At 42.9% G+C, this 26,991-nt stretch overlaps 1 protein-coding gene across 1 annotated transcript in view; it reads left to right on the top strand.

Moving 5' to 3' along the window:
* The first annotated feature begins 1,392 nt into the window (after positions 1–1,392).
* The window catches only part of abhd17c (abhydrolase domain containing 17C, depalmitoylase), a 41,506-nt gene continuing 15,907 nt past the window's right edge, over positions 1,393–26,991 (top strand). The window contains exon 1 of the mRNA XM_083995431.1: positions 1,393–2,277. Within this exon, the coding sequence (XP_083851557.1) occupies positions 1,793–2,277 (485 nt within the window). The 5' untranslated portion in view covers positions 1,393–1,792. The remainder of the gene's footprint in view (positions 2,278–26,991) is intronic.

Genomic DNA, 26,991 nt, shown 5'->3' with positions numbered 1-26,991 from the left:
CCCAAGCACGGACTGATGCAGGCAAGGTGCGTGTGTGTGCCCGTCAGGGCGGAAGAGACCACATCCATCAGAAAGGAGGGGGGTTGTGATTTTTGGAAAAAGGCAATTATGTATTTTTGAGATGGGCTATGACATTATTTGTAACCACTGATCATAGCTAGATGGTAAAATAACAAGTAAGGTAAAGTAAGTTAAAAAAAAAAAAAAAAAAAATCATCCCTCAAATCTGAGGGGGCACCTGCCCCCTCGGTTTCTATTGACATGACGCCGCTGGTAATTTACGGGTTTCCCTCTTCAAACGGGGTGTTTGTGCAAGACGCTATATCTAAAGACCCAACATGCGCCCTGTAACTATTAAGGTGGCGGCCAAAAATCACCTTAGATCGGCAGGAAAACCCTGTAGGGTAAAGTAGGGCGGACATGTGCGTGTGCTTCACCTGTAAAGACGGCGCCGCAAAAAAAAAAAAAAAAAGACGGCTCGGGTCACCTGCTCCTCGCAGGGACGAGCTGTCAGAGGAGCTCTGCTATTCCTCTTTCTTCAGCCTGTTTGGCTGTACTTGGTATAAAAAATCCATCCAACTTCATTCAGTAGCCTCTGGGTAAACTATACAAAGACGTGTGTGTGTGTCATTTAAGTCAGACCGTCTGACACAGCGCTCCTGTAGTGCGCACTATCGTTGGTTTGAAACGTGTGCGGGAATTTCCCGCATTGTGAGTGTTATATTTGCGGGTTAAATCAGTTGAAAAGTAGATTATTTATGTCGGTTATTTGCACTTAAAAGGTTGGGAAACCATTAAAGTTGAAAAAGTAGAGCTCAAATGAACTTTGTAGGAGCCAAGTTGCGGCGCCCCCCATTTTTGCCTGAGCGCCCCCATCTCAGCCCTCACGCTCCCAGCGCCCCCCACAAAGTTCAGAACGCCCCCCAGGGGGCGGTACCGCCCCCGTTGAGAAACCCTACTCTAAAACAACTCTGTCTGGTAACGTTCTGTTATTATCTCATAGCGTGGTGAATGTGCAGGTGTATCTGCCAGAGCAGCCACCATGCGACATTACTCGAGTGTGCTACTGTCTATTATTTTCACAAACATAATGAATAAAACACCAAAAATATCAAAAACTAACATCTATCTATCTATCTATCTATCTATCTATCTATCTATCTATCTATCTATCTATCTATCTATCTATCTATCTATCCCAGATTAAATTAATTCCTAATTCAGTTATTTCTCATTATCATTTCATAAACATTGTTCAGCTAACACAGGCCTGTAACACCATCCTATAGCCTACAATCAGCTGACATTAAATAGCCTAGTAGGTTGGGGGGGGAAAACTAAGGAAGCAGCTCGGATGACAAACCGGATATCCGCTTCAACCGGAACACCGGCTCTTCTCCATGCTAGAGAAATGGCTGCTGCCTCTCATACAATACATCAGCTACAGACCATGACGTGCAGCGTTATGATGTGTTAAACAGGTGGAACCGCTGTATGGAGAGCGGCCGCTGCACTGTTTCGTGATACCAGGTGAGATACGTGTAAATGTTGCGTTCGCGTTCCTCTGTAATCGTCAGTGTCGCTGCTGTAACGCTAGCCGCCGGCTCGCAGGTAGCTGTTAGCCGCAAAGCCGAGGAGGGACCGAGCCACCTGTCACCCTGCACCGCTCACCACGGACCGGTAATGGCAGCTCAATAGGACCGCGAGCGAAGAGGAGACGTGTGTGTGTGTGTATGTGTGTGTGTTTATTGGGTCCAGGAGAAAAGATACAACCGGGTCTCCCCGCGTCTAGATGCCCGAACAAGGCCCCAGGATGAACGGCTTTTCTCTCGGCGAGCTGTGCTGGCTCTTCTGCTGTCCGCCCTGTCCCAGTCGCATAGCGGCCAAGCTAGCCTTCCTCCCGCCGGAGCCCACGTACTCGGTGCACACGGATGCTAACGGCGGGACCAGCTTACACCTGACGGAGCGGGCGGACTGGCAGTACTCGCAGCGGGAGCTGGACGCGGTGGAGGTGTTCACCACCAGGAGCAGCCGCGGGAACCGGGTGGGCTGCATGTTCGTCCGCTGCGCCCCGAACAGCCGGTACACGCTGCTCTTCTCCCACGGGAACGCCGTGGACCTGGGGCAGATGTGCAGCTTCTACATCGGCCTCGGCTCCAGGATCAACTGCAACGTGTTCTCCTACGACTACTCGGGCTACGGAGTCAGCACCGGCAAGCCGTCCGAGAAGAACCTGTATGCGGACATCGAGGCGGCCTGGCAGGTCCTGAGGAACAAGTGAGTACGAGTCCCTGCAGCACTGCAAAAACTCAAATCTTACCAAGAATATTTGTCTTATTTCTAGTCAAAATGTCATTTCTAGTCAAAACAAATCTCATTATACTTAAAATAAGACTCATCATAAAAAGTAGCTTGTTTTTAGACACTTTTTTACTTATTTCAATCATATTTTCACTTGAAATAAGTAGAAAAATCTGACAGTGGAGCAAGTTTTTCTTTCTTATTACAAGCACAAAAAACAGCTTTCACTGTCAGATTTTTCTACTTATTTCAAGTGAAAATTTGTTTGAAACAAATGAAAATTACCTCAAAACAAGTTAATTTTTAGGTGATGAGTCTTATTTTAAGTGAAAAGAGATTAGTTTTGACTAAAAATAAGGCATGTTGACAAGAAGGAAGACAAATATTCTTGGAAAGATTTTTGCAGTGATGGGTCAACCATTGCTGTTGGGTGTCAAGCAGGACAGTAATTCTGTGACAAAACTCAAGTACCCATACATATTTTTCTTTACACTTAATTTTTTGTTTATTTTTAGGCCTATATCACAAATTAATAATAGGCTTTATGCACAGCTCCACTACTTCCTGAACTTAAACAAGCTCCTTTATTTCCTGTCTTACATTATTGGCCAGATGTATCAATCCAGGTGTGTCTGAATCTGACCTCAGTAGTCACAATGGTCAGACACACCTGGATTAATCAGTTTCCCAACAATGTAAGACAGGAAATAAAGGAGCTTGTTTGAATTCAGGAAGTAGTGGAGCTGTGCATAAAGCCTATATGAAGCCTATATCAGAATGCGAAATAGAATCAACCTCCCATGGGAAATAGTTGAAATAGTAGCCTGTTCCATGCCAGATATTGAATGTAAGAAATCATAATGATAAAACCCAGATATTCTAAATCAAATAAAATATACCCTGTCAAACCTAACTATCATTAAACTTATAATATCATTATCTCAAAGCTCTTTATAGGGTGACGTCAAGACTTTACTTTTTTATGGTGACAGTCAGACCATAAATTCCCACAGAGAGCAGCACTTTGTAGAAGTAATGGTGACTGTATGTTTGGTTAGTTGTTAAATGGCTCTTTATCTGTTATCACTGCATGTATCAGTATCCAGCTGCTACATACATACATGAAGGTGATATGGGAAGTGTCTAATAAACAGCAGACAGGAACTTGAGCTGGGATAGATACAGTAGCACTGCATAAACCTCATTAGATTGTAAATTATTATCCAAGTAATGTTATTATTGCGACTATTTACAATAATAATCTGTCTGCAGTGGGATAATGGAATAAAAGTGTAGTGTAATGTAGTGACCAGCATGACTGTCTGGTGAACTGAGTGAGCTCTGCTGCAATATAATTAGTGAAATGAACCAAAGTACAGCTCAGTAGTTTCCTTTCAGGACGCACTGCAGCTTTGTGAAGTGTTGCACTGTGTGTGTTGGCTGGTTCCTTTGTTTGTGCCAAGGTTATTATAGTTTTAAAATGTTCATTATTTTTTATTTAGTTTTTCCAGGTTTTATTTTATTTTAGTTCAGTTTTAGCTGGTTCAACAAGTTAATTAAGCAGTTTTAGTTTAGTTTTTATTTTTGAGGAATTGACTAGTTTTTATTTAGTCTTTTAGTTTGATGATGAACTTCCACATTTGTGGGATTTTTGCATCCCATAATGTTCCCATCGGTCCTCATCAGGTTCCATTCACTCTTATCTGTTGGTCGTACTCCAAGTCGTCCCATATTGAGCTGTGGCGTTTTCCTCCTGCAGCTTTAGCATCTCTACGAAAACTACAACTAAGCTGATGTTATCTGACATTCACTTTAGTTTTGCATTGTTAAAGCAGAAGTAAGCGATCCGGTCGTTTTGGCTAATGCTGCGTTCCAGGCCGGCTTTTGAAACCGTAAATTACAGCTTCAAGTCACAACTTACGACTTTGTAGCGTTCCAGGCAACCCAAGTCACTATAACGGCCACTCGTAACTAGAGTTGAGCCGGATACTCGGCTGAAACGAGTATCCGGTACGGATAAAGCACTTTTGACGAGTACGAGTATTAAACGAGTAATACGAGTCAATATCTGTGCTCGGAAAAAAAAAAAAAAGATTGAATGAAAATCCTCATTGGGTAGCTGACTGCGTTCTGCGATAGGCTACAGCCCCTCCCCTACACACAGGTGTGTTGCTGTGTCCCGCTCTGATCACTCACACACAGAACAGCTGACAGCTGTCTGTCTCTCTCTGTCTCTCCCTCAGTCACTCAGGTTCGCCGGTCTTCTCCCTTAATGTTTAGTGTTTCTTCAGCTTCAGCTTTGTTTTTACTTCAGTTACTTACTTATTAACCAGTAGAGTTCTGGTAAACGTGGGTTCGTTCAGACGTGGTGCCGACTCGCGTTGCGTTTCTGCCTGTCGGAGGTTTTTTTTTTTTTCACAAACAAGCTCTCTCTCTCTCTCTCTCTCCCTCTCTCTGCCGGTCGTCGGAGTTTTTTTTTTTTTTTTTTAACCGTCAGCTGGCTCTAACCATTTTTTTTTACTTCACGCACTGAGTGTCTGACACTTTCTTGCTGTATTTCATAAAAAATAGTAAATTACAAATTAAGCTACACTCTCTCCCCCCTCCCCTCTCTCTCTCTCTCTCTCTCTCTCTCTCATGATCAGTGATACAGAATAATGAGTGATACACAGAGAGTAGCTGACACTCAGGTGCCTCTGTCTCTCTCTTACTCACTCTCACACACACACCTGGTGTGGAAATAAAATTTAAAAAAAGTTGTTGAGTATGAAAACTCTTGTTCATTACATCTTCCTTCATAATTGCAACCGCATGTGTTGTATTCATTGTTGCAAAACTTGTTGTGTAAATAGTTTGTTTGCTATCGTGATCAAAGCCATTGATCTGAAGCTCAATGCTGATGCTGTCCTGTAAATAGTTTTCTAATTAGCAATAAATATAACAATTTCTGATCAACCCATATCAATTGCATGCTTAAAATAACATACCGGTTAAAGCCACGCCCATTTCAAGACAACCCGACCCACTTCTGGGTTAAACCCCGCCCACTTCCGGTTTAGGCCCCGCCCACTCCGAGTGCAGATACAGATACAGATAATTCATATGGTTAACAGATACAGATACAGATACAGATAATGCTGTACTCGCTCATCCCTACTCGTAACTTCCGACCCGTGAACTCGTACCAGATCGAACTGGTACAACTTCACAGGTCGGAAAAACACGAATTACGGACTGCCTTGAACGCACCATAACAGTCCTCGTCCCTACGTCACCACATTCACGCACAGCCCTTCATGCCGTTCTCTCTCCTCATTGGATAAAAATTGTAGGATACGAGAAAAGTTTTCTCCTCAGCTCAGAGCAGAGCAGAGTGACTGACAGACCCGTGTTTCAGACCAAACACTCTATGTAAGTGATTGCTGTGGGAAGATAGAACTATTTAAGATTATATTAACACAAAAATATCGCTTACTTCTGCTTTAATTGTAGTTTTTATTTAGTTCTCGTTTTGGAAAAATGGTCATTTTTATGTTTACTCAATATTTTTTCACTGCTAGTTTTAGTTTTAGTCTTATTTAACTATAATAACCTTGGTTTGTGCTGGATCTCTTTGCCTTGATTGACTAGTGTTACCTCTCACAGTAACTTGTTAGGATATCCACAAACTACTGGTAAAAACCAGCATGAAGTTAATAGATCCAAAACACTCGCCCTCTTTGAGGACAAAGTGTGTGTCTGTGTGTGTGTGTGTGTGTGTGTGGATGGCTGCTGCACTGTGCTGTCATGGTTGACTTGCAGCTTGTTGGTTCAGTCAACACGGTGTCTGGAACGGTGAACAAACATGATTTTTGGCATTTACGAATGGACTGAGGATTGGAGTTCTCTTCCTGAGCTTGTGTTGGGATCACATGACCCTCCCCAGCAGTGGGAGTTGAGATGTCTGAGTTTCCATCATTGTGTGAGGACTTACCGGCCGTCCTGTCTGCACTGGCTGAGATGAACCGTTCAGTCTTGACCATGAAAATAAACATAGGAACAATGGATGGATGGAGCCAGTTCCCTCCAAAGAGAACAGTCGATGCAAATGCATTCTCTGCATCAGCAGGGACCTCAAGCTGTGACAGCTGAAGTGTTGCAGTTGTAGAACTCAAAGATCACCAATAGCAACGTTAAAGGGACAGTTCAGGTTTTTTTTTGAAGTGGGGTTGTATGAGGTACAAATGGCCCCTTATCTGCAGTAGAAAGCTCTCCGCTCTTCACTCTCCTCCAGTTAGCCATACCAGCGCATAGAGCTGGACACAGATGCAGTGTACACTAAACAATCTTTTTTTTTTTTTTTACAGTGAATAAACTGGTCAGAAAAAAACAGCTCTTTATCTGGAACTAACCAACTCAGTCAGTGTCAGGGCTGCACGATATATCGTTTGAGCGTCACTGTAGCAATGTGCGTACATGTGCAATAGTCACATCGCAGCATGTGCAATGTTTTCTCTCTCTCTCTTTTTTTTAAGAACATGTCAACTTGTATTTTACTTCAGAAAAGCATCTCTAAACCAGCTCTGTGCTCCGCTTAGAGCTCTCAACAGGCATGAAAATGAAAAGCCAACCTGGCCCGACCAATGGATGTTGAAGCCTGGACCCGACACGGCCTGATTCACAGACAGCCCCCCCCAATGCTACTATCACTCACACACTCTGAAATTGAATGACAGCGTTAATAAGATAGAAACGGGAAGGGAAGATTTATGGTGCCTTCACACAGGAATTGTTAAAGAGGAACTATGCAGGATTTTTAGCTTAACTCTGCTCCATTTTTACCACAAACACGCCCCGTAACCTGTAATCTCTTGTTCATGACAGATAAGACTACACATTTAAACACTGTATATAATATATAGCGTCATGTACCGGTCTATTTATTGCTTTCTTGTTGGCTTTGTTAAAAACAAATGCACATGGTCGGGAGGAGGGTTAGCAACACAGAGGAAAAGCGACTTGCATAGTTCCCCTTTAAAGTTTTAGTTATCAGAGTTTCATTTTTACAATCGGGAGTCATGTTAATATGTAAGTATATGTATTATATTTCTTAATTTTGCAATATATATTGCAGAAAAAAATGTCGCTATGTTAATTTTTTCCAATATTGTGCAGTCCTACTCAGTATTCCTCCGCAAGCAGGCCATGCAACGTAACATAAAAAAAACAAATGTTGCATAAACTTAAACAGGTGTATTATTTTGAGATGAGACTTGTTGCAGCTAACACACGCTGTTAGTTTGGGTCAGTTCACAGCCGTTGATCTCCTGTGTCTCTGTCCAGCAGAGTATAGTAGGGCCCGACCGATATGGATTTTTTGGGGCCGATTACGATTATTAGGGGGAAAAAAACCCGATAACCGATTAATCGGCCGATTATTATTATTTTTTTATTAAGTTTTAAAATTGTATTACTATAATAATATATCTATATATATATTATATATTATATAATATATAAATTAGGGCTGCCTGGTCGACCAAAAAATCATTAGCCGACTAAAATTTCATTGGTCGATTGGTTGCATGAAAAAAAAAAAACATTTGAAGCCCTGTCTTGTTAGCCTGATGCATCAGCCGCTTACTTCATTACATTTCATATAGCGTCTGAACACGAGCCATAGGGATTCGTTTGCTTCCGGGAGGCGGTTGCTTACATTTGCTTCAACTAATCGCTGCTGCTTGGTGGTCACGTGTGCTATACACCGGTTAAGCTCATAGGTTAATCTTGAGCGCTTGAGTTCAACGTCATCGCCTTCACTTACCCGTCTGTTCGCTGATTGGTCCGTCCGCTCTGGCGGACGGAGCAAACCGAAACGCATTGCTAGTGTCCTGACTACATGTTTGAGGCAAATGAAATTTGCCGGAACCAGTAGGCGGCGCTAGCCTGGCTACTGTCTTGTCAAAATGAAGTCAAAATCAATATGGGCTTTTATTTTGAAGGGCCAAATACAGGAAGTCATGACATGTGATACTTTTTTGTTGTTGTTTTTTTTACACGGCACGGCGGGTCTCTCTCTCTCTCTCTCTCTCTCTTTTCAATCAAAAGCGATCAGCGGTTGCTGCCGTGCCCGGCACCGTGTCAAAGCGCTCACCGGCGGTCAGTCTCACAGCAGTGTCACGGAGCAGAGACATAATAGTCCCCGCTGCAGTCAGAGTCCCGCAATGCTCCACACCGCGGACCCCCCCACCCACCCGTCACACAGCCTCAGCTCAGTCACTCCCTCCCTCATCTACTGTGTTTATTGGTGATAAATGAGCATACTGCCGTGCCGGTATATAACGGTAAAACCCGACCCCGACCGGCTTGTTGAATCTCGGACCCAACACGGCCGGAGACGAGCATTAATTAATTAATTCACAACCCGACCGCGGTAAAAAAAAAAAAAAGGGAAACAGAAAGCCAGTGGCAACACTGGTTTTGAGACAGATCGGTCACTCTGCTGTGTGCTGTGACTGAGGTGGTAGTGGATGGAGTTTGTCATGAGGTCAGCGCCGGTGCGGGGGAATCTTTAAAGTAAAACCAAGTTTTATTCCCTGCATTTTATTCCTGAAAATATCGGCGACAATCGGCGAGTTTTGGCCGATTACCGATTAGTTTCAAACGGGCTATAATCGGCCGATTTAATCGGCTTGCCGATAAATCGGTCGGGCCCTAGAGTATAGAGCTGTCTACTGCAGATATTATACTGAGGGTCATTTGTAGCTCATACAACCCCCCCTCAGAATAACTGAACTATCCCTTTAACTTTCAGAATGTCTGCTTCATGTTCTCAGGAAAATGAGGACACTCCAAGCGTTGTTACAAATGAGTCTCTTAAAATGGCCTGAGTGAACTACATAATTTTTTTTAATTTACACTTTAAAACCAGATGAGGAGTTTGTATAAATCAGGTTGTAAATTCAGCACAGTTGCTGGTTGTGGAGAGGGCTGACAGCCGGCAGTGGTTTGTACTCGCATGTCTATGTGTAACGTGTGTCTGTAACAGACAGCGTCATAATGCATGAAACTATTACTCAGAACTGGTAGCAGAGGAGCTCTTACTGCAGAGACTGCAGCTTCCAATCTCTGCTTTGTTTTACAAGGTGCGTCAGGTTGGACTTTGACTTGGGTGAGAGTCAGGAAATTCAATGTGACGAGGTTGTAAAGGTTGAAAGTAAAATAAAAAAATTGGTGTGTGAAGCATGTGGATACTGACACGAGTCTTAAAACATCCCCTCGTTCCCAGTTTTTATTGAAATTTAAACTGTTGCTTAAATTGCCTGAGGTTCAAAAGTCAAAGTTAAAGGGATAGTTCACTCAAAATTGAAATTTCACTCATTATCTACTCACCCTCATGTGGACTAAGGGCTGGGAGAAGTTTCAGAGTCCTCCGTGGCTTCTCTGAGTTACAGGGGGTCTCGGCGTAGCAGTGCATGTCCATATGACAGTTGCAAATGGATACCAACTGTCTTTGTAACAAAAAGACACACCAAAAAACATCCAAATACCTCAATGCTGCTCGTATGTAATGTCCGTCTTGTATTGAAGCCCCGAAATGCAAAATTGTTCCGAGATTTGCGTCAGCGTCAGTGCGATTACTGACGCCGGCGCAAATCGCACGAGATTTGGACGGACCAGGAAGAGGAGCTTCGAGGAGCTTCGAGAAGCTTCCGCTGCAAACAAGCTTGAAATATTGACTTATTAAATTTTTTTCGGAACAATTTCGCATTTCGCATGGAGGTATTTGGATGTTTTTTGGTGTGTCTTTTTGTTACGAAGACAGTTGGTATCCATTTGCAACCGTTATATGGACATGCACTGCTACGCCGAGACCCCCTGTAACTCAGAGAAGCCACGGAGGACTCTGAAACTTCTCCCAGCCCTTAGTCAACATGAGGGTGAGTAGATAATGAGTGCAATTTGAATTTTGGGTGAACTATCCTTTTAAGAGAAGCTGAAAATTCACGGAGGTGCTGCAACCGTCTTCTTGGCTCCAGTTCTCACATCTCGACTTTGAATCCTGTTTTTTACTCGGTTCAAATTTTCATAAGTGTAGGTGTGTTTTTGATGGGGACAGTATGTGCTCCGTCTAGACTAGAAGAAGAAGGAGTTAATTAAGCAGTAGGCTAACAGCAACATGTGAATTTGCAGCAGCAGATCTATTAGGAAAATGGAACTATTTTGCATATGACGCAGATCATCAGGGACGAACTAATAGACGACCAAAGGCCACTTGACATCTGAAGTTTTTTGACAATGAGCGCATTTATAACATTTCTAATTAAGGTATTGTGTGGATGATTAATCAAGGCCATAGTGTTATTAAAGCTTCCCCATCCTACTCTAAAATGAATGTGATTACATTGACTTCATAAAAGCTAATGAAGAGGAAATAAGCCGACCTGCGGCCCTGTCCTGCTCCACGCCTGGTCCGAAAGGTCAGAGTGAAATCATTAACTCCACTCCTGTCACACACCTGCTGCTGTGCCAGAGCAGGCACAGTGATTATGATGACTGTAAAAGTACCATGACACAAAATAACTCACTGAGCCACAGTGGTGACGGTATCACATGGTTCACACAGGTAAGGCAAGGCAGATCTATTTGTATAGCACAATTCATACACCAGGCCATTCAGAGTACTTTACAGAGGCATAAAATACATTAAAGGGATACGCCAACATTTTTTTTCGTGTCTTGCCTCACTCCCGAGTCCATGACCAGCAGATAGACACCATCCTTTCGACTGTGCGTGCAGTAACAAGGGAGATAGAGCCGTATCGCCCGTAATTAGCTTAGCTGGAAGTGTATCGGTAGTGTTAGCCTGCCTCCTACCCGAGCCGAAATCAGCAGTCAGAAGCTGATTTCATTTTAGCTCTAAACTCTGTAAATATATCACTTTATCAACATTTCAAAAATTTTTAGGCAAGAAAGTAGCTGTTTAGATCAGCAGTGTGTCGTTAATTTGTGTAAATACCAGCTGTACCAACTATTTTGTTCGGACGAATTTGGCGCTACTCGAGCTAGTAGCTTCTTCACTTTCGGTTACTTCCGGTTACTTTCACAAAATGAAACACCCGTTGCCCTTTACATACAGAAAACCAATATAATTTGTGCTTTTACTTTGAAATAGGAAGCTAACCTACCCTCGATGTAGCTAGCTTGAACCAAAATAAACCGTCTTTGCTTGAACCCACCGTTTTGACCGATCTCGTCCCGTTACCGGCATTTGACCGCTCAAGATGCCTTACCGGGGAGTTTTGTCAGCTCTGAGATGAAGATCGGCCCATTTAGAGTTGCTGAAGAGTTTCTCTGATTACTTTAGGTGGAGGCAGGCTACCATTACCCGTTTGAGCTAAGCTAATTACGGGCGATACGGGCTCTCCCTTGTTACTGCAAGCACAGTCGAAAGGATGGTGTCTATCTGCTTGTCATGGACTCGGGAGTGAGGCAAGGAACGTAAAAAAAAAAAAAATGTTGGCGTATCCCTTTAAAGGGATAGTTCACCCAAAATTCAAATTTCACTCATTATCTACTCACCTCCATGTTGACTAAGAGCTGTGAGAATTTTCAGAGTCCTCCGTCCCTTCTCTGAGTTACGGGGGGGTCCGCGTAGCAGTATTTGTCCATATAATGGTTGTCAATGGATACCAACTTTCTTCGTCCAAAAAGACACACCAAAAACATCCAAATACCTCCATACTGCTCGTCTGTATTGTATTGAAGCCCCGACATGAGAATTTGCACTGACACAGGACGAGCAGTGAACTGAGACACTGGGAGCTTCCGCTACAAACAAGCTTAAAATATAGACTTATTTCATTTTTTTCGGAACAATTTCTCATGTCGGGGCTTCAATACAAGAGGGACACTACACACGAGCAGTATGGCGGTATTTTGATGTTTTTTGGTGTGTCTTTTTGGACGAAGAAAGTTGGTATCCATTGACAACAATTATATGGACAAATACTGCTTCGGACCCCCCCGTAACTCAGAGAAGGAACGGAGGACTCTGAAAATTCTCACAGCTTTTAGGCTAGTTGACATGAGGGTGAGTAGATAATGAGCGAAATTTAAATTTTGGGTGAACTATCCCTTTAATAACAAACACAAAAAAATACATTTAAAAGAGAAATAAGCCAATAAAAGAGGGTTTAAAAGACAATAATAAATAGTATAGTAAAGAATTAGAATGATTCAGATAATTAAAATAATGATTACACTGCAGGGAGAGCATAATACAGTACTGCAACTGTATTGTTCTGTCTCATAGAAAAAAATGAAAAACCCTAAAATATTTAATTACTATAAGAACATGGTTTGAATAGCATTTGAACTGCAATGAAACTTTATTCATGTCAGCAGTTGAGCACTAAAAAATGCTTCCAAGAAGCAGATATTATAAGGAGGACGGGTCAGAAGTCCCCTCAGTTAACTTCTGTTATAATCTGGAGTCATATACATAAAACTTAATTGGATTGTACTGAATAAATAAAAAACCTAATTGTAGCAGGACGGTGGAAAAAATGGCAACCACAGAGCTGAATTAGAATTAATTTAGGGTCTTTGGCGACCTTGGCTGCAGATCACCAGTTACAGAGACTTGACCTCAGAAGTTAACACACACTTAGACTGAGGTCATTAAAACCTTTTTTTACAACCAGATTTCATGTCACCAAACTGTGGTTTCCACAAATCATTTTTCCAGCGGTTGTTTTTTTTTCTGCACACTACCAACAAGAGCTTTCAGACAGGACATGGCTGCACTCTGAAAGCCTGTATTTAACTTGGCTTGTGCCACGCGCCACCTGGCAGGCCTGTGTGAGCGCTGTGGTCAGTAGGAGCAAGGTAAGCGGAAAGTAGATCACAAACCGGCTGATATGGAAATGCTGCTCTCTGTTCTGAGGTCAGCCACTGCTTTGCTTTATAGCGATGAGTTGTGCTGGAAGTTTTGGAAAACTCTGCCCGTGTTTTCCCCCGTCGTCTGCGATTCCCCCCCATAAGTGTGCTGGGCACAGTGCAGACCACGTCCTGTCTGGAAGCTGCTTAGGTTGACTCTGCTTTTTACAGAAAATAATGCTGGTTATGCTTAACCCAGATTAAAGGGATAGTAGGAATTTTTTTAAAGTGGGGTTGTATGATCTACAAATAGCCCCTAAGTACTTTAATTGCAGTAGAAGACTCTCTGCACTCCTCCCGTTAGCAACGCCAGCCCATAGCCCTGCCCAGAGATTTACAACATACAGTGTTGTGAATGGAGCCAAAGAAACGGCCTATTTTCACGGCCTAAAAGAGGTTTTACCTGAAAAAAAATACACAGTTCCATTGTTCGCTATAATATAATTTTTTCCAGCCCCTCAAAGTGCAGGAAAAACGCAGTTTTTATTTGGACATAACCAACTGCTGATCGGCGGGCGCTAACCCTGGGCGGAGGGATACGTGAGTTGGTTAGGTCCAAATAAAGGCCGCGAAAATAGGCCGTTTCTTTGGGTCTGTTCACAACACTGTATGTTGTAAATCTCTGGGCAGGGCTATGGGCTGGCGTTGCTAACGGGAGGAGTGCAGAGAGTCTTCTACTGCAATTAAAGTACTTAGGGGCTATTTGTAGATCATACAACCCCACTTGAATGATAAAATGAAAAATGCTACTATCCCTTTAAAGATGAAAAAATGAAAAATGTGTTTTCCCAGCCTTTATCCTGTATCCACGTGTTAATTGTTAATTTATATCTTAATATAAACCAAATTCATGTCAAAAAATAATTTGAGTCATTTTACTGTACATCAAAATGGATGTACAGGATCATCTCAATAAAGGAGAATATGATTGATGATGATATGAGCAGTCTTCCCCATTAGGGATGGGTACAGAATTTGGTACTTTTATTGGTACCGACCGAATTCCCACCGAAGTACCGATTCACGTCAAACGGCACCACATTTCGGTACTTGAACGCACCTTCGAGTCGCGTGCCTCAGTAAGAGTACAATCTATGGGAGTGTCTGCCTGATGCCAATATCTCTCTCTCTCTCTCTTGTCTGTCATTGGCCAATTCCGCGATAGGGCCCTAGTATAGAGTTACACTATTTAGAAATAGCTACAGATGGCCTCATTTGCTGTTGTAGGTCATACAGAGACATCAGCAGAAACGAGAGACTTTTGCATATCCAGTTAAAGGGATAGTTCAACATTTTGGCAAATTGGCCCATTGCCATAACTCCTATAGTCATAGCAGTAGGTTCGTTACCTTTAATTGTCAGTGCAAGTTGTTTTTAGAACGGTGGACAGGGCTCCAGACTGCGACTAAATGGTCGCATTTTGCGACTAAAATTTGATAAAATGCGAGTAAATTTTTCATCTACTCGCGCATGTGCGACCAGTAAATTTGCCCCGATTTTTTTTTAATGACCACTGCGATTGGCTAATGTGTGAAAAGAAGCGTGTGTTTCTCTTCTCTACATCTCGGAGCAGAGGAGACGTCTTTCCACAGCGCAGCTCCGTGTGAAACAGCAGGAGACACACAGACCGGTGACCTGCACGTGTGTGTGTGCTGAACATCACCCGTGATATTTTTTTTTCTTCCGACGGCTCGCTACAAACCTTAAACATCCCATAATATGCTCGCGCTCTCAGCAGCGGTACTCAAATCGTCATAAGGGAACGAAGCAGGTTGACTCGCATTGCAGAACAGCGCTGCACAGAGGCACCCAAACGGAAATGATTATTGATTGATTGTTGATCGATAGATTTTGTTTGATGCCAAGGAGTCTGTGCACATGTGGCTCAATCAGGGTCAACAGCCAAAGAGGCCTAACTACAGGGGCTGTCCTACACAGGGACCTTGTCCCCCAGGGTGGGGGGGTCTGTGGGTTTGTTCTTGGATGAGTTTACCACAAGGTGTGTGTCTAAACATTATAGTTTCTGCATTTATCAAAGTTTTTATCAGTAATACAGTGAAAATTTACTTTGCAAGTCGATTTCGGTGTGTGCCCCTAAATTTTCTGTTTGCGCTCCTAAAATTTTAAGTTAGGGGCCACTGTACTCCTAGTCAAAAAAGTTAGTCTGGAGCCCTGGGTGGAGCAGAGCCGCGAGCACGCACCACACAACTCTGTCTTGTAACGTTCCATTATTATCTCATAGCGTGGGGTCACAACTTGTCCACCAGAGCGTTTTGGAGTTGTTGGATTGTTATTTGATGAGTTTGATGAGGGAAACCAAGAAATCCCTTTAGCCTCCGTAGGGTAGCTCTGAGCAGCTCGCAGCTCTGCTCTGCCGTTCTAAAAATAGCTTGCACCGACAATTAAAGGTAACAAATCTACTGCTATGATATGACTATAGGGATTATGGCAATGGACCAATTTGACCAACTATCCCTTTAAAAGTTCTTTGCAGTTGCTTTCATTCCATGAAGTCATTCCATATTTAAACTCAAAGAGCTGACAGTGTTATTATCACCTTCCTATCATATTTTAAAAGAGGCCAAAGTTTGATGATTAGGTTGTGTAAAATGAAGCAGAGCCATCGATTCCTTCGTTCAAAACAATTCTTCAGATTAATGTTCCGTTTGACAGGTGGCCTACCTGCACACAGTACACATCTGTCCACACACCTACAGCAACATTTCACTGTTCCCAAACCCCCCTCTGAGTGTGAGCTACTTGAGCATGCAACAGTCTTAATCATTGGGCTCTCCTCAGGGGGAGCCAAGCACCTGAGGAGGAGGTTTATGTTTATTCAATATCTTTTTTTTAATTACATTTTGTGGAAAAAATCATTAAGACGATGCCCTTAAACAGCGATTTGATTTCATAATGGTTGTCCTGCCACTCGGCCCTGTGGGGCTCTGCCGAATTACAGCAGCCAGAACAGACCTCTGAGATAAAGATTAGTTTGCTCAAAGATCACTTGGCTTGACATTTTGTTAATTGCTAAATGAGTTTATTGTACTTGTTCTAACCCCACCCCCCTTTTGAAATCACATTTCCCCACAGCAGGCTTTAAAGAGAAGCTCCTGCATTGCAGTGCCCTGTACTACCTCACTTTGCTCATGACCAGTGGCGTGCACAGACTTTTTGAAGGGCAGGGGCAAAAAGGAAAAAAAAGGGCACATATAGCGTGTCCTTGCCACTGAAGAGGGCACTTAAGCTGGCTCCCATTAGGGCACTTTTACACACGTTTTGGCTCCTAGAGGGCACTTTAACAAACGTTTTGGCTCCTAGAGGGCACTTTAGCACACGTTTTGGCCCCCATGAGGGCACTTTAGCACACGTTTTGGCCCCCATGAGGGCACTTAAGCACATGTTTTGGCCCCCATGAGGGCACTTTAGCACACATTTCGGCTTCTAGAGGGCACTTTAGCACACGTTTTGGCTCCTAGAGGGCACTTTAGCACACGTTTTGGCTCCTAGAGGGCACTTTAGCACACGTTTTGGCCCCCATGAGGGCACTTTAGCACACGTTTTGGCCCCCATGAGGGCACTTAAGCACACGTTTTGGCTTCTAGAGGGCACTTTAGCACACGTTTTGGCTTCTAGAGGGCACTTTAGCACATGTTTTGGCCCCCATGAGGGCACATTAGCACACGTTTTGGCTCCTAGAGGGCACTTTAGCACACGTTTTGGCCCCCATGAGGGCACATTAGCACACGTTTTGGCTTCTAGAGGGCACTTTAGCACACGTTTTGGCCCCCATGAGGGCACTTTAGCACACGTTTTGGCTTCTAGAGGGCACTTTAGCACACGTTTTGGCCCCCATGAGGGCACATTAGCACACGTTTTGGCTCCTAGAGGGCACTTTAGCACACGTTTTGGCTTCTAGAGGGCACTTTAGCACACGTTTTGGCTTCTAGAGGGCACTTTAGCACACGTTTTGGCCCCCATGAGGGCACTTTAGCACACGTTTTGGCCCCCATGAGGGCACTTTAGCACCAGTTTGGCCCCCATGAGGGCACTTTAGCACACGTTTTGGCTTCTAGAGGGTACTTTAGTACGCGTTTTGGCCCCCATGAGGGCACTTTAGCACACGTTTTGGCTCCTAGAGGGCACTTTAGCATACGTTTTGTCCCCCATGAGGGCACTTAAGCACACGTTTTGTCCCCCATGAGGGCACTTAAGCACACGTTTTGGCCCCCATGAGGGCACTTTAGCACACGTTTTGGCTCCTAGAGGGCACTTTAGCACACGTTTTGGCTCCTAGATGGCACTTTAGCACACGTTTTGGCCCCCATGAGGGCACTTAAGCACACGTTATGGCCCCCATGAGGGCACTTTAGCACACGTTTTGGCTCCTAGAGGGCACTTTAGCACACGTTTTGGCCCCTAGAGGGCACTTTAGCACATGTTTTGGCTCCTAGAGGGCACTTTAGCACACGTTTTGGCCCCCATGAGGACACTTTAGCAGGCGTTTTGGCTCTCGGGGGCACTTTAGCACACGCTTGTCAACAACTGGGCCACCCCCTTCCCCCACCCCCGTGCGCGCCACTGCTCATGACCACAATTCTTGGAAAGAAAATTTTGGGATTTGGCTTGTAATAACAAAATAAGGTGGTGTGTCACCCCATCACTATTTGGGTGTATAAACAAAATCATAACTGGGTTGGATATTCCAATAAGCCAATTTATATGAGCACAATTTTCTTTCATTAAGATCCCACAGGCTCCGTCCCATCGGTGTGAGTGTATGAGATGAGAGTGGAGTATGGAAACATCCTTCCCCCCCGAGCCCGGGCTTCTCACCGTCGGCGCTGGACACCGTTTGCGTGTCTGATGTGGTCAGCCTTGGCAGCGGGAGGCGGCGTGACCGCGCTGCTGAGGATGTGTGATTTCCCAAAAGGCCCCGAGCAGAGATTCCAGCCCACGCAAAAGCTTAATTTCTTTTGCCTGCGTTTCTCATTTGGAAACTGTAAAAAGGTCCCGTTGAGCAGCGCTGTGTTACCTTCCCCAGTGGGACTAATCATCGCTGCCCTCAATTAGCACAAGTGTTACTGGGTGACGGTGTCAGGATTAATGAAATGTAAAATTAAGGATTATCATTATCTTCTATATCTCATCAGTGTTGATGGTGCTATGATACTTTGATTAGAGGAGAATATTGTTACAGACTCCATAGCCATTGTTTTGATTCGGACGATATTGGTCGTTTGTCGTTTTGTCACATTACAACCACAAACTTCAATGTGTTTTATTGGGATTTTATGTGATAGAGCAGGGTCAGCAACCTTTAGCATTAAAAGAGCCATTTGGGCCCTTTCCCACCATATCGCACTAAAGATGCTACATCTGAACGGCCCCCATGCACAGACACACACGCTTTAACCAAGGAGGTGACCAAAATCACAGAGGCGGTCGTGTTTGGCTCAGATAGGCAGAGAAACTGTAGGGTCAGCTTCAGCAGACTCTTTCATTAATAAGGGCAGCCCCCAAAAATGCCAGTTTATATAATGTCTATTCCAGTATGCTGTCATTCCTTGATTTCCGTGCCGTAGAGCAGCCGTCAACCTGAATATGAGACTCAAATACATCGGTTCAGGGTCCGATATAGAAATATATATTTTCAAAATAACAGCTCATCAAATAATTTCTCTCACCTGGTTCATGTGATACTGCCTCTGAACTTCACTGCACGGGTTGTAAGACGTCACTTTGATTTTCACCATTGCAAGCTCTCATCTGTGACACTCGAGCAAAGTCTACTTTTTCTGTAGTTCATGGAGGAAAAAAACCTACGTGACGCATATTTTGATCGACAAAATATTGAAACAACTTTTATTTTAATGTCACATGAGCACCTCAATCTCCAATGAAATAACTATTACTATGAACAAAAAATGAATGGCCATTAGCCTATCTTTTTTTTTTTCCCAAAATGTGGTTTAGAGAGGGCGAGCTCGAGAGCCACAGCAGAGGGATGAAAGAGCCACATGTAACTCCACGTAACTCCAGAGCTGCAGGTTGCCGACCTCTGTGATAGACCAACACAAAGTAGAGCATAATTGTGAAGTGGAAGGAATGTGATACATGATATTGAAGATTTTTAACATATCAAAATCTGAAAAGTGTGGCGTGCATATGTATTCAATGAGTCAACACTTTGTTGAACCACCTGTCGCTGCAGTTCCAACTCCAAGTCTTTTGAGGTGTGTCTCTAGCAGCTACACACTGCAGTTGTCGTCTATTCTTCTTTACAGAACAGCTCCAGTTGAGTCAGATTGGATGGAGAGCTTCTGTGAACAGCAGTTTTCAAGTCTCACCACAGATTCTCAGTAGGATTCAGGTCTGGACTCTGACTGCGCCGTTCTAACACATGGATCTGCTTTGACCTAAACCAGTCTGTTGTAGCTCAGGCTGTGTGTTTAGTGTGGTTGTCCTGCTAGAAGGTGAACTTCCATCCCAGTCTCAAGTCTTTTCCTCCAGGATTGTCCTGTATCTAGCTCCATCCATCTTCCCATCAACTGAGCAGCTTCCCTGTCCCTGCTGAAGAAACGATGCTGCCACCACCATGTTGCACGGTGGTGACGGTGTGTTCAGGTTTATGTGCAGTGTCAGGTTTCCGCCACACATAGCGTTTTGTCGTTTTTGTTGGCCAAAAAGTTCAGTTTTGGTCTTGTTAAAAATCTTGAACACCATGCATCATTTTCCTTCTGCTCTACTTTGTGTTGGTCTGTCACATAAAATCCCAATAAAATTGAAGTGTGTGGTTGTAACATGACAAAATGTGGAAAAGTTCAAGGGATATGAATACTTTTTCAAGGCACCGTATATAATGGATGATTATGCTTTGCCATATAATATAAAAAGATTTCTAAGGGCATTCAGGTTCCTGCCGCCACATCCTCAAAAGAAAAACTGCTTACATATAGTTCCTTTTAATTTAAAATGTTCAGTCTAACCCTTTTTTATGAAAGGACAGAGCATGTTAACTTTTAAATGGTAGAAAAAGTCTGTTAGCTACTTGTTACCAAAGAGTGTTGCCTGAGCTGAGCCTTTATGTCAGAATTGTATAGGTTTTGGACCAAATAAACCTTTGATGCTGTAGGAAAATTAGTTAATTTATAATTTCCAAACAAATAATGCTCAGACCTGAGTAAATGGAAACTCTGAGGCCCCATGAGATGCTCTTGATGCTCTGCTTCACAGAGGAGAAGTCCCTTTGTCCTGCTGTTTGAAGTTTGTCTAACTTGTGATGTGACTCACAAACAGTGAAACTTTGCATGTCTGTCAACAGATCCAGACTGTCGGTCGACTACAAAACACACAGTCACTGTCTGTCGGTTCAGTTCACTCCTGATTTACTTCTCCTATGGGAGTTGTGATGATGTGTCGGCTGTTGTATTAAAGCCTGTATTTCAAACGTTGTTGTTTAAAGTCAGATTTCACTCCATGACCCCGTCCTGGACATCCTGTGTAATCTGGCCCATGGCGGTCCACCTGAGTGCCTCAGGCATCAGTCTGGACATGGCTGCCACTTAGGCTTATTTACTCACCCTAATAAAGTTTTTTTTTTTTTTTAAATATAATTAATCAACCAACTAGGTTTTTTTTAATGGAGCACGAACCAAGCTGCATAGTTCAGCTTGCAGTGCTGGACCCCAATATCTGACTATTCATTGGGCAACTATTTGGTTTTCAATTCTGGGACTTTTTTATGTGCTATAATACAAGCCTTAAAAACAAACAAACTGCAAAATACATTTTGTATTGGAGATTTAAAAAAAAGGGAGAGATTCACAACCAGATTTAACCTGCACAAATTGAATATTAAAAACACAATATACATATACATCTGGACCTTCACTGAATGTTTCAGAGGTCTCTCCGCAGATTAATCATTCATAGATTAATGTCTTAAAGGGATAGTTCACCCAAAATTCAAATTTCACTCATTATCTACTCACCCTCATGTCGACTAAGAGCTGGGAGAATCCGCGCAGTAGTATTTGTCAATGGTTGTCAATGGATACCAACTTTCTTCGTCCAAAAAGACACACCAAAAAACATCCAAATACCTCCATACTGCTCGTATGTAATGTCCCTCTTGTATTGAAGCCCCGACTTGAGAAATTGTTCCGCCGGTCAGTGCAAGACAGGAAGAGCAGTGAACCAAGACACTGGGAGCTTCCGCTACAAACAAGCTTAAAATATAGACTTGTTTAATTTTTTTCGGAACAATTTCTCATGTCGGGGCTTCAATACAAGAGGGACATTACAGACGAGCAGTGTGGAGCTATTTGGATGTTTTTTGGTGTGTCTTTTTGGACGAAGAAAGTTGGTATCCATTCACAACCATTATATGGACAAATACTGCTGCACGGACCCCCCCGTAACTCAGAGAAGGGACGGAGGACTCTGAAAAGTCTCACAGCTCTTAGTCGACATGAGTGTGAGTAGATAATGAGTGAAATTTGAATTTTGGGTGAACTATCCCTTTAATGAAAACCAGAGTTGGTGAGATAAAATGTGCACAATTATGTCAATATAATAAACAGACTTTTTTTTTTTTTTTTTTCAATCTTTCAAGTACAAAGATGAGAATTGATAAAGCCTTTAAAACCCCCAGAGCTGTTCCTGGAACAGTGTCTTTCTGCACCCAGCCCCACTACACTCAGGATGAAGGAAACACTGACACAACATGAGTTTGTCTATTGTGGTGGAGGACAGAACACAACACACTGAATGTGTCTCCTTGAAGACAGTCTCAGAGGCACGCAGCTGGCTGTTGTTCAGTCAGCCTGACGGAGTCCCAGACAGCCTGACCCGGACCCTGCTCTGTGAACTTCAGGAACCCCGACACTCACAACTCGTCTTCTGTGTGACTCGGAGCGCTTCAGGCCCGTCCTGATGTTTCCATGGAATTCTGGTCGACTGTTTCTACTGGCCCCGAGTTTACATGTGGAAATAATCCTCTCTCTTGTTTTCTTTCTCTACTCAGTTGGTAGCTTTCCATTCACAGTCGTGAGTGCTTTGTCACTGCACATGATCATATTATCATGATGAGGTGGGTCCGAGTATGTGGATGACGATCGCTCTATAATTTGATGCCCTGGTGTTTTGTACTTTATTGTTCCACCTACCATCCAGAGGGACTGTTGATGGGAAATAGATTATTTTGCTGGAACCTGGTACAATGCATCTCTACTTGTTTTATATAAGCTTCATCTTTAATTGTTTTATTTAGGGATCGACTAATATGGATTTAAAAAAATATATTTTTGGGGCTTTTTTTTGCCTTTATTTGATAGTACAGTTGAGAGAGATAGAAGATGTAGAGGCAGAGAGAGGGGGAATGGCAGGAAACCGAAAAACCGAAAAAGAAAAAAACAATATTTGGAACCCAGACAGTAAAATGTTGGTGTCAAACTTTAGAATAACACAACTGGGATCAAACTGAATACAGTTTGTTTTTTGTACACTGTGAAAATCTGTGATAAAAAGACCTTAACTCCGCCACAGATCATGGTTCAGTGGGGGTTGTGGGTGGGACAGATGGCTGCATCAGAACCAAAGGGGAGCATTTTAAAATTAATTTATTTTACCAGTTATTGGTGAAAACAACGGCCGAAGCTAATTATTGTAAAAAATGCCAAATATCGGCCATGTTGATAATCAAGTTGACCCCTAGTTTTATTGTACACATGACATTGCAGTCGATGCTGCTCTTTGCACAGGAAGTGGTGTCAGGTGAAAATGAAAGCCATGATTGCTTCTTAATTCTTTTGTTCTCCACTTCTTAAAAAAACTCAAAAAACTTTCTTTTAGCAACTATTTCAGATTGCAGCTCAAAGCTCAGCATGTGCACATCTCTCAGACAAGAACCAGGTTTTCAGCTCTGCAAACAATCGTTTAACAAAAGCGCCGGTACCTCATCGATACCGACAAATTGTCATCAGAGGAAAAACAAACACAAAGACTGCAGATTCTCTGGCTCGACATTAATGAGTAGGTGAAAGTTTGAAAAACGTCCCATTCACTTACTGACACACTAATTGGGATGTCATTTTTGAATCCTGCCTCGCTGATCGGCAAATGAGGACTAATGCACATCTGAATTACCGTCTATGCTCCTTCCATTTGTTTTCTTTTGGAGGTAGAATAAATACTTAATGATGCCAAATTGCACATGGTCAAAACAACATTTATGATACTATCATAGGTGGTTTATATCGTGCACGTGTAAGAGGTCATTTGTAATGTTTTCATACATTAAATAGTTTAACCATATATCACGGTAGAAATCCCAGTTGGTTCCTATTTTTAAATTGTAACCAGCACCATGACTAATAATAATGGTTAATTACTAGGAGTGTACGATAATTATCAGCCCGATATCAGGAAATGATGGCGTCATTCCGATAAGTTTGCATTCAGGTGGCGTCGGTATAATCGGAAAAAGTTAAAACAACTTTCTGACTGGAAAAAATCATCAGAATACTCCCTCATGTCGGAAAACAACTCGTCAACTTGGTCATACTTTGGTCAATGTCTCATCCACAGTATTTTACCCATTTCTATCTATCTATCTATCTATGGAATGCAACTTTTTCACTTTTATTTTAAATCGTAATGTAAAATATCTGCATCAGTTCTAGAGGCCTTTATTTAATGTATGCACCTTATTTCAATAGATTTGAGATATCAAATAGTTTTGTTTGATATCTTTACGTGAAACTATTTTTGGTTTTGTTTATTGTATGATATATCTTAGGTCCACTTTTGCTCACTAGTCTTTCTTATCTCCAGGTATGTTGTCGGTTATCAGTATCGGCTATTGGAAGCAGAAAGTCTTCGGTATCGTTTTTTTAAAAAAAAGTTTATTGTGCATCCCTTGTTTTTTTGTGCATTTTAACCTGCTGTTAAACCTGATCATCAACCATCATTTAAAGGTGTTCAGAAATGGCCGTTTGTCCTGTTTGCCTTGCCTCCTTCTCCAAATTTTCACGAGTTGCTGCACGAGTTTACCTGAGTAAGGAAAACAAATTTGATTGGTCGTTATCGAGTGGGCGGGATATTCAATGTTTGGGGCGAGACCGAGCTCGGTGAGTGTGTGTGTGTGTTGTCTCAGACGTTTGATTGACGGATGATGGATCCAATATCAGTGGCTGATGAATCGTGAGCAGGCTGATGTACAATTTGTGCGCCGGTTTTATCCAATGTGAAAAAAAAATACCACACTTTCATCCTGGATTTACTCAAATTCATTTTGCACAAAGTTTGGGCTACATCGTCTGATAGATGAGTTATTACACTAATTCTGTGACCCAGAGTGGAATCAAATTCATTTTTCTTTTCTGTACAGCTTTAAGTCACTGTAACACTGATGCTCCATGTCCGCTGTCAGCATGGTGCCTTAACCCTCCTCATTAGAGCAGTGCAGGCTGACCACCCATCCCTCTGATCTGCAGCCACCACGGTGCCAAGTGGTAGCTGTGCTCATCTGGACGGTGGACTCGGTGTCCTCCTGGGAGAGGCCGTCCACTGTCCCTGCCTGTGAGTCAGCCGGCCGCCACCGGGCACTTTGCTCGTCCATGTGCGGGGTCATAATCTCCTATCAGGACGACTGTTCGGTTGGGCGGCTTCTTATCGGAGGCTGGATTTGTCTAGGACAGCAGATTAGTCACGCCCAAGCTGTTATCTGAAGAGCTGTTATGATGGCATCACTTCATAGGACACGTACAATCTAGCACCTCTCGTCCAAATCCTTTGTCACGGCTGTCTGTTAAGCGAGGGTCTAATCCCTCTGTGTATGTGTTGTGGCTGCTGAGCGGTTCCGCTCGGCCTCCCGCAGCATTCCCACTGCTGTCGGGAGGGAGGGAGGGAAGGAGGGGGGGTGGATGGGTTTGCTTGAAGTTTCCTGTCCATATTTTCCTGTCCAGCTCTGGCAGAGGAGCAGGCTGTCCCCGTCCTCCCTCTCTGTCCCCGACACACTCTGTTCTCCATCGGCCCTCGCTGCCTGTCACTCCGTGTAGCTGAAGAGGAGAGGCTGTGGAGAGACATGCGACCGTCCAGGTCCAGACATCAGGCGCTCCTCTGTCGTGCACCGCCACGGAGCTGACCTGAGACCAGGAAGTCTCACAGTCTCAAAGTGTTTTTCCACATGGGCTGAGGAGAAGCCAGATGTCGATAGAAAGCATCAGTTTCTAGACGTTTTTCTGCTGCTGAAACGTTCAGAAAGTCAAATAGAGTGTGACACAGACACAGCTGGGATCAATTGAAATCTACTAGAGTTCATTTCTCATCCATAATGTAACAATAATACTTTTTATTATGATGATATAATAAAACTTTATTTGTGTAGCACTTTGCACTAAGTAAATAAGGGTATTACATGAATGGCATATCCAAAATATCCTCAACAGATGTATCTTAGACCCCACTCACACCTGGAATCAGCCTCTGTCTCTGAGCTGGTCTGGACCACGTGTCCACATTCCTTTAGCACAGTAAATACATATGTGTCCTGATGTCCTATGAAGATGATGATTAAATGATGTTTGTTTGTTATGTATTCCCCACTCTGAGTATGATTTTAAGAATTCAAAATTCCGCTTTTGATTGGACCTGAGCTTCTTTATCTATAATTTAGTGACTAAATTATAGATAAAGAAGCTCAGGTCACATGTCACATGTTCATTTCTCCACAGCATCAGTGTTGCTATGAGACGTGTGGATGGTGCAGCCTACCAACAGACCTGTTGAATAAAGTGTCATTTATAGCACACTGTATTATAGAGAGGAGATATATGATATCCCCCCCAAATCAGATTTTCTTATGTTAAATATTCAAATTCTATTTGAATTTTTTATCTTTTTTTTTTTAGCTTGCCTATACCAGCTTATTATTACGTCCCACGTCCACTACGTCCGACAACACTTTTCAAATGTCCAAATTTTGACATGTACAGTACTACTTACATTCTAGAACAGCAATGGATAGAGACGATACTATGATCTGTCTGCTTTGGAGGAGTTTCATGGTGATATGCTATATAAACCAAATGAAGTTTTCTATATTTTCCCCGAAAAACGGGACAAACTGTGTCCCGGGAGAGATTTCTTTTTCCCCGGGACAGCTGATGGAAAAAAGAGAACAATTCTGGGAAAAACGGGACGGGTGGCAACACTACCACTAAAGGGCATTCCAACCAAATCTGTTACGTAACATGTGCAACACACTTAAGTTTTACCAACTCAATATAAAACTTCAAGAAGGGAAATCGACATTTTATAAGTTGTGGTAGTGTGTGGGAACATGTCGGCACCCCACTCCAGCTGAATAAACGGGCAATTAAAAAAACCTCTGCTCGTATATTTGAAGCTGCAGCTCTACGTCGCACACCACAACAACAAAATAGTTTGTTTTATCAACATGTTTACTACCCCGAACGTCGCAACGCACAATGTTAATTTGTGTCGTTGCAGAAGGCACACGTTTGTTGAAATTTTGAAAATAATTCCAATTCTGTTAAATCTAACGGCCCTAGTGTGCTCTGAGGTTTGTTTATGCAACCAAATGCAACCTAGTGTGCTTTTGTGGCCTTTTGCATTTGAGAGTTGAGAGTCTTTATTGTCATTATACTAGATAATTAAGTTTTCATTGGACCCACGGCTTAAAAACATACAGTACAGTAATAAATAGAATAGAAAGGAATAGAAATACAATTTAATAAATAAAAA

This window comes from Trachurus trachurus (genome assembly GCF_905171665.1).
Source record: "Trachurus trachurus genome assembly, chromosome: 3".
NCBI lineage: Eukaryota > Metazoa > Chordata > Actinopteri > Carangiformes > Carangidae > Trachurus > Trachurus trachurus.
Note: the sequence above shows the minus strand (reverse complement) of the source record. Positions and strands in the feature narration are given on the sequence as shown.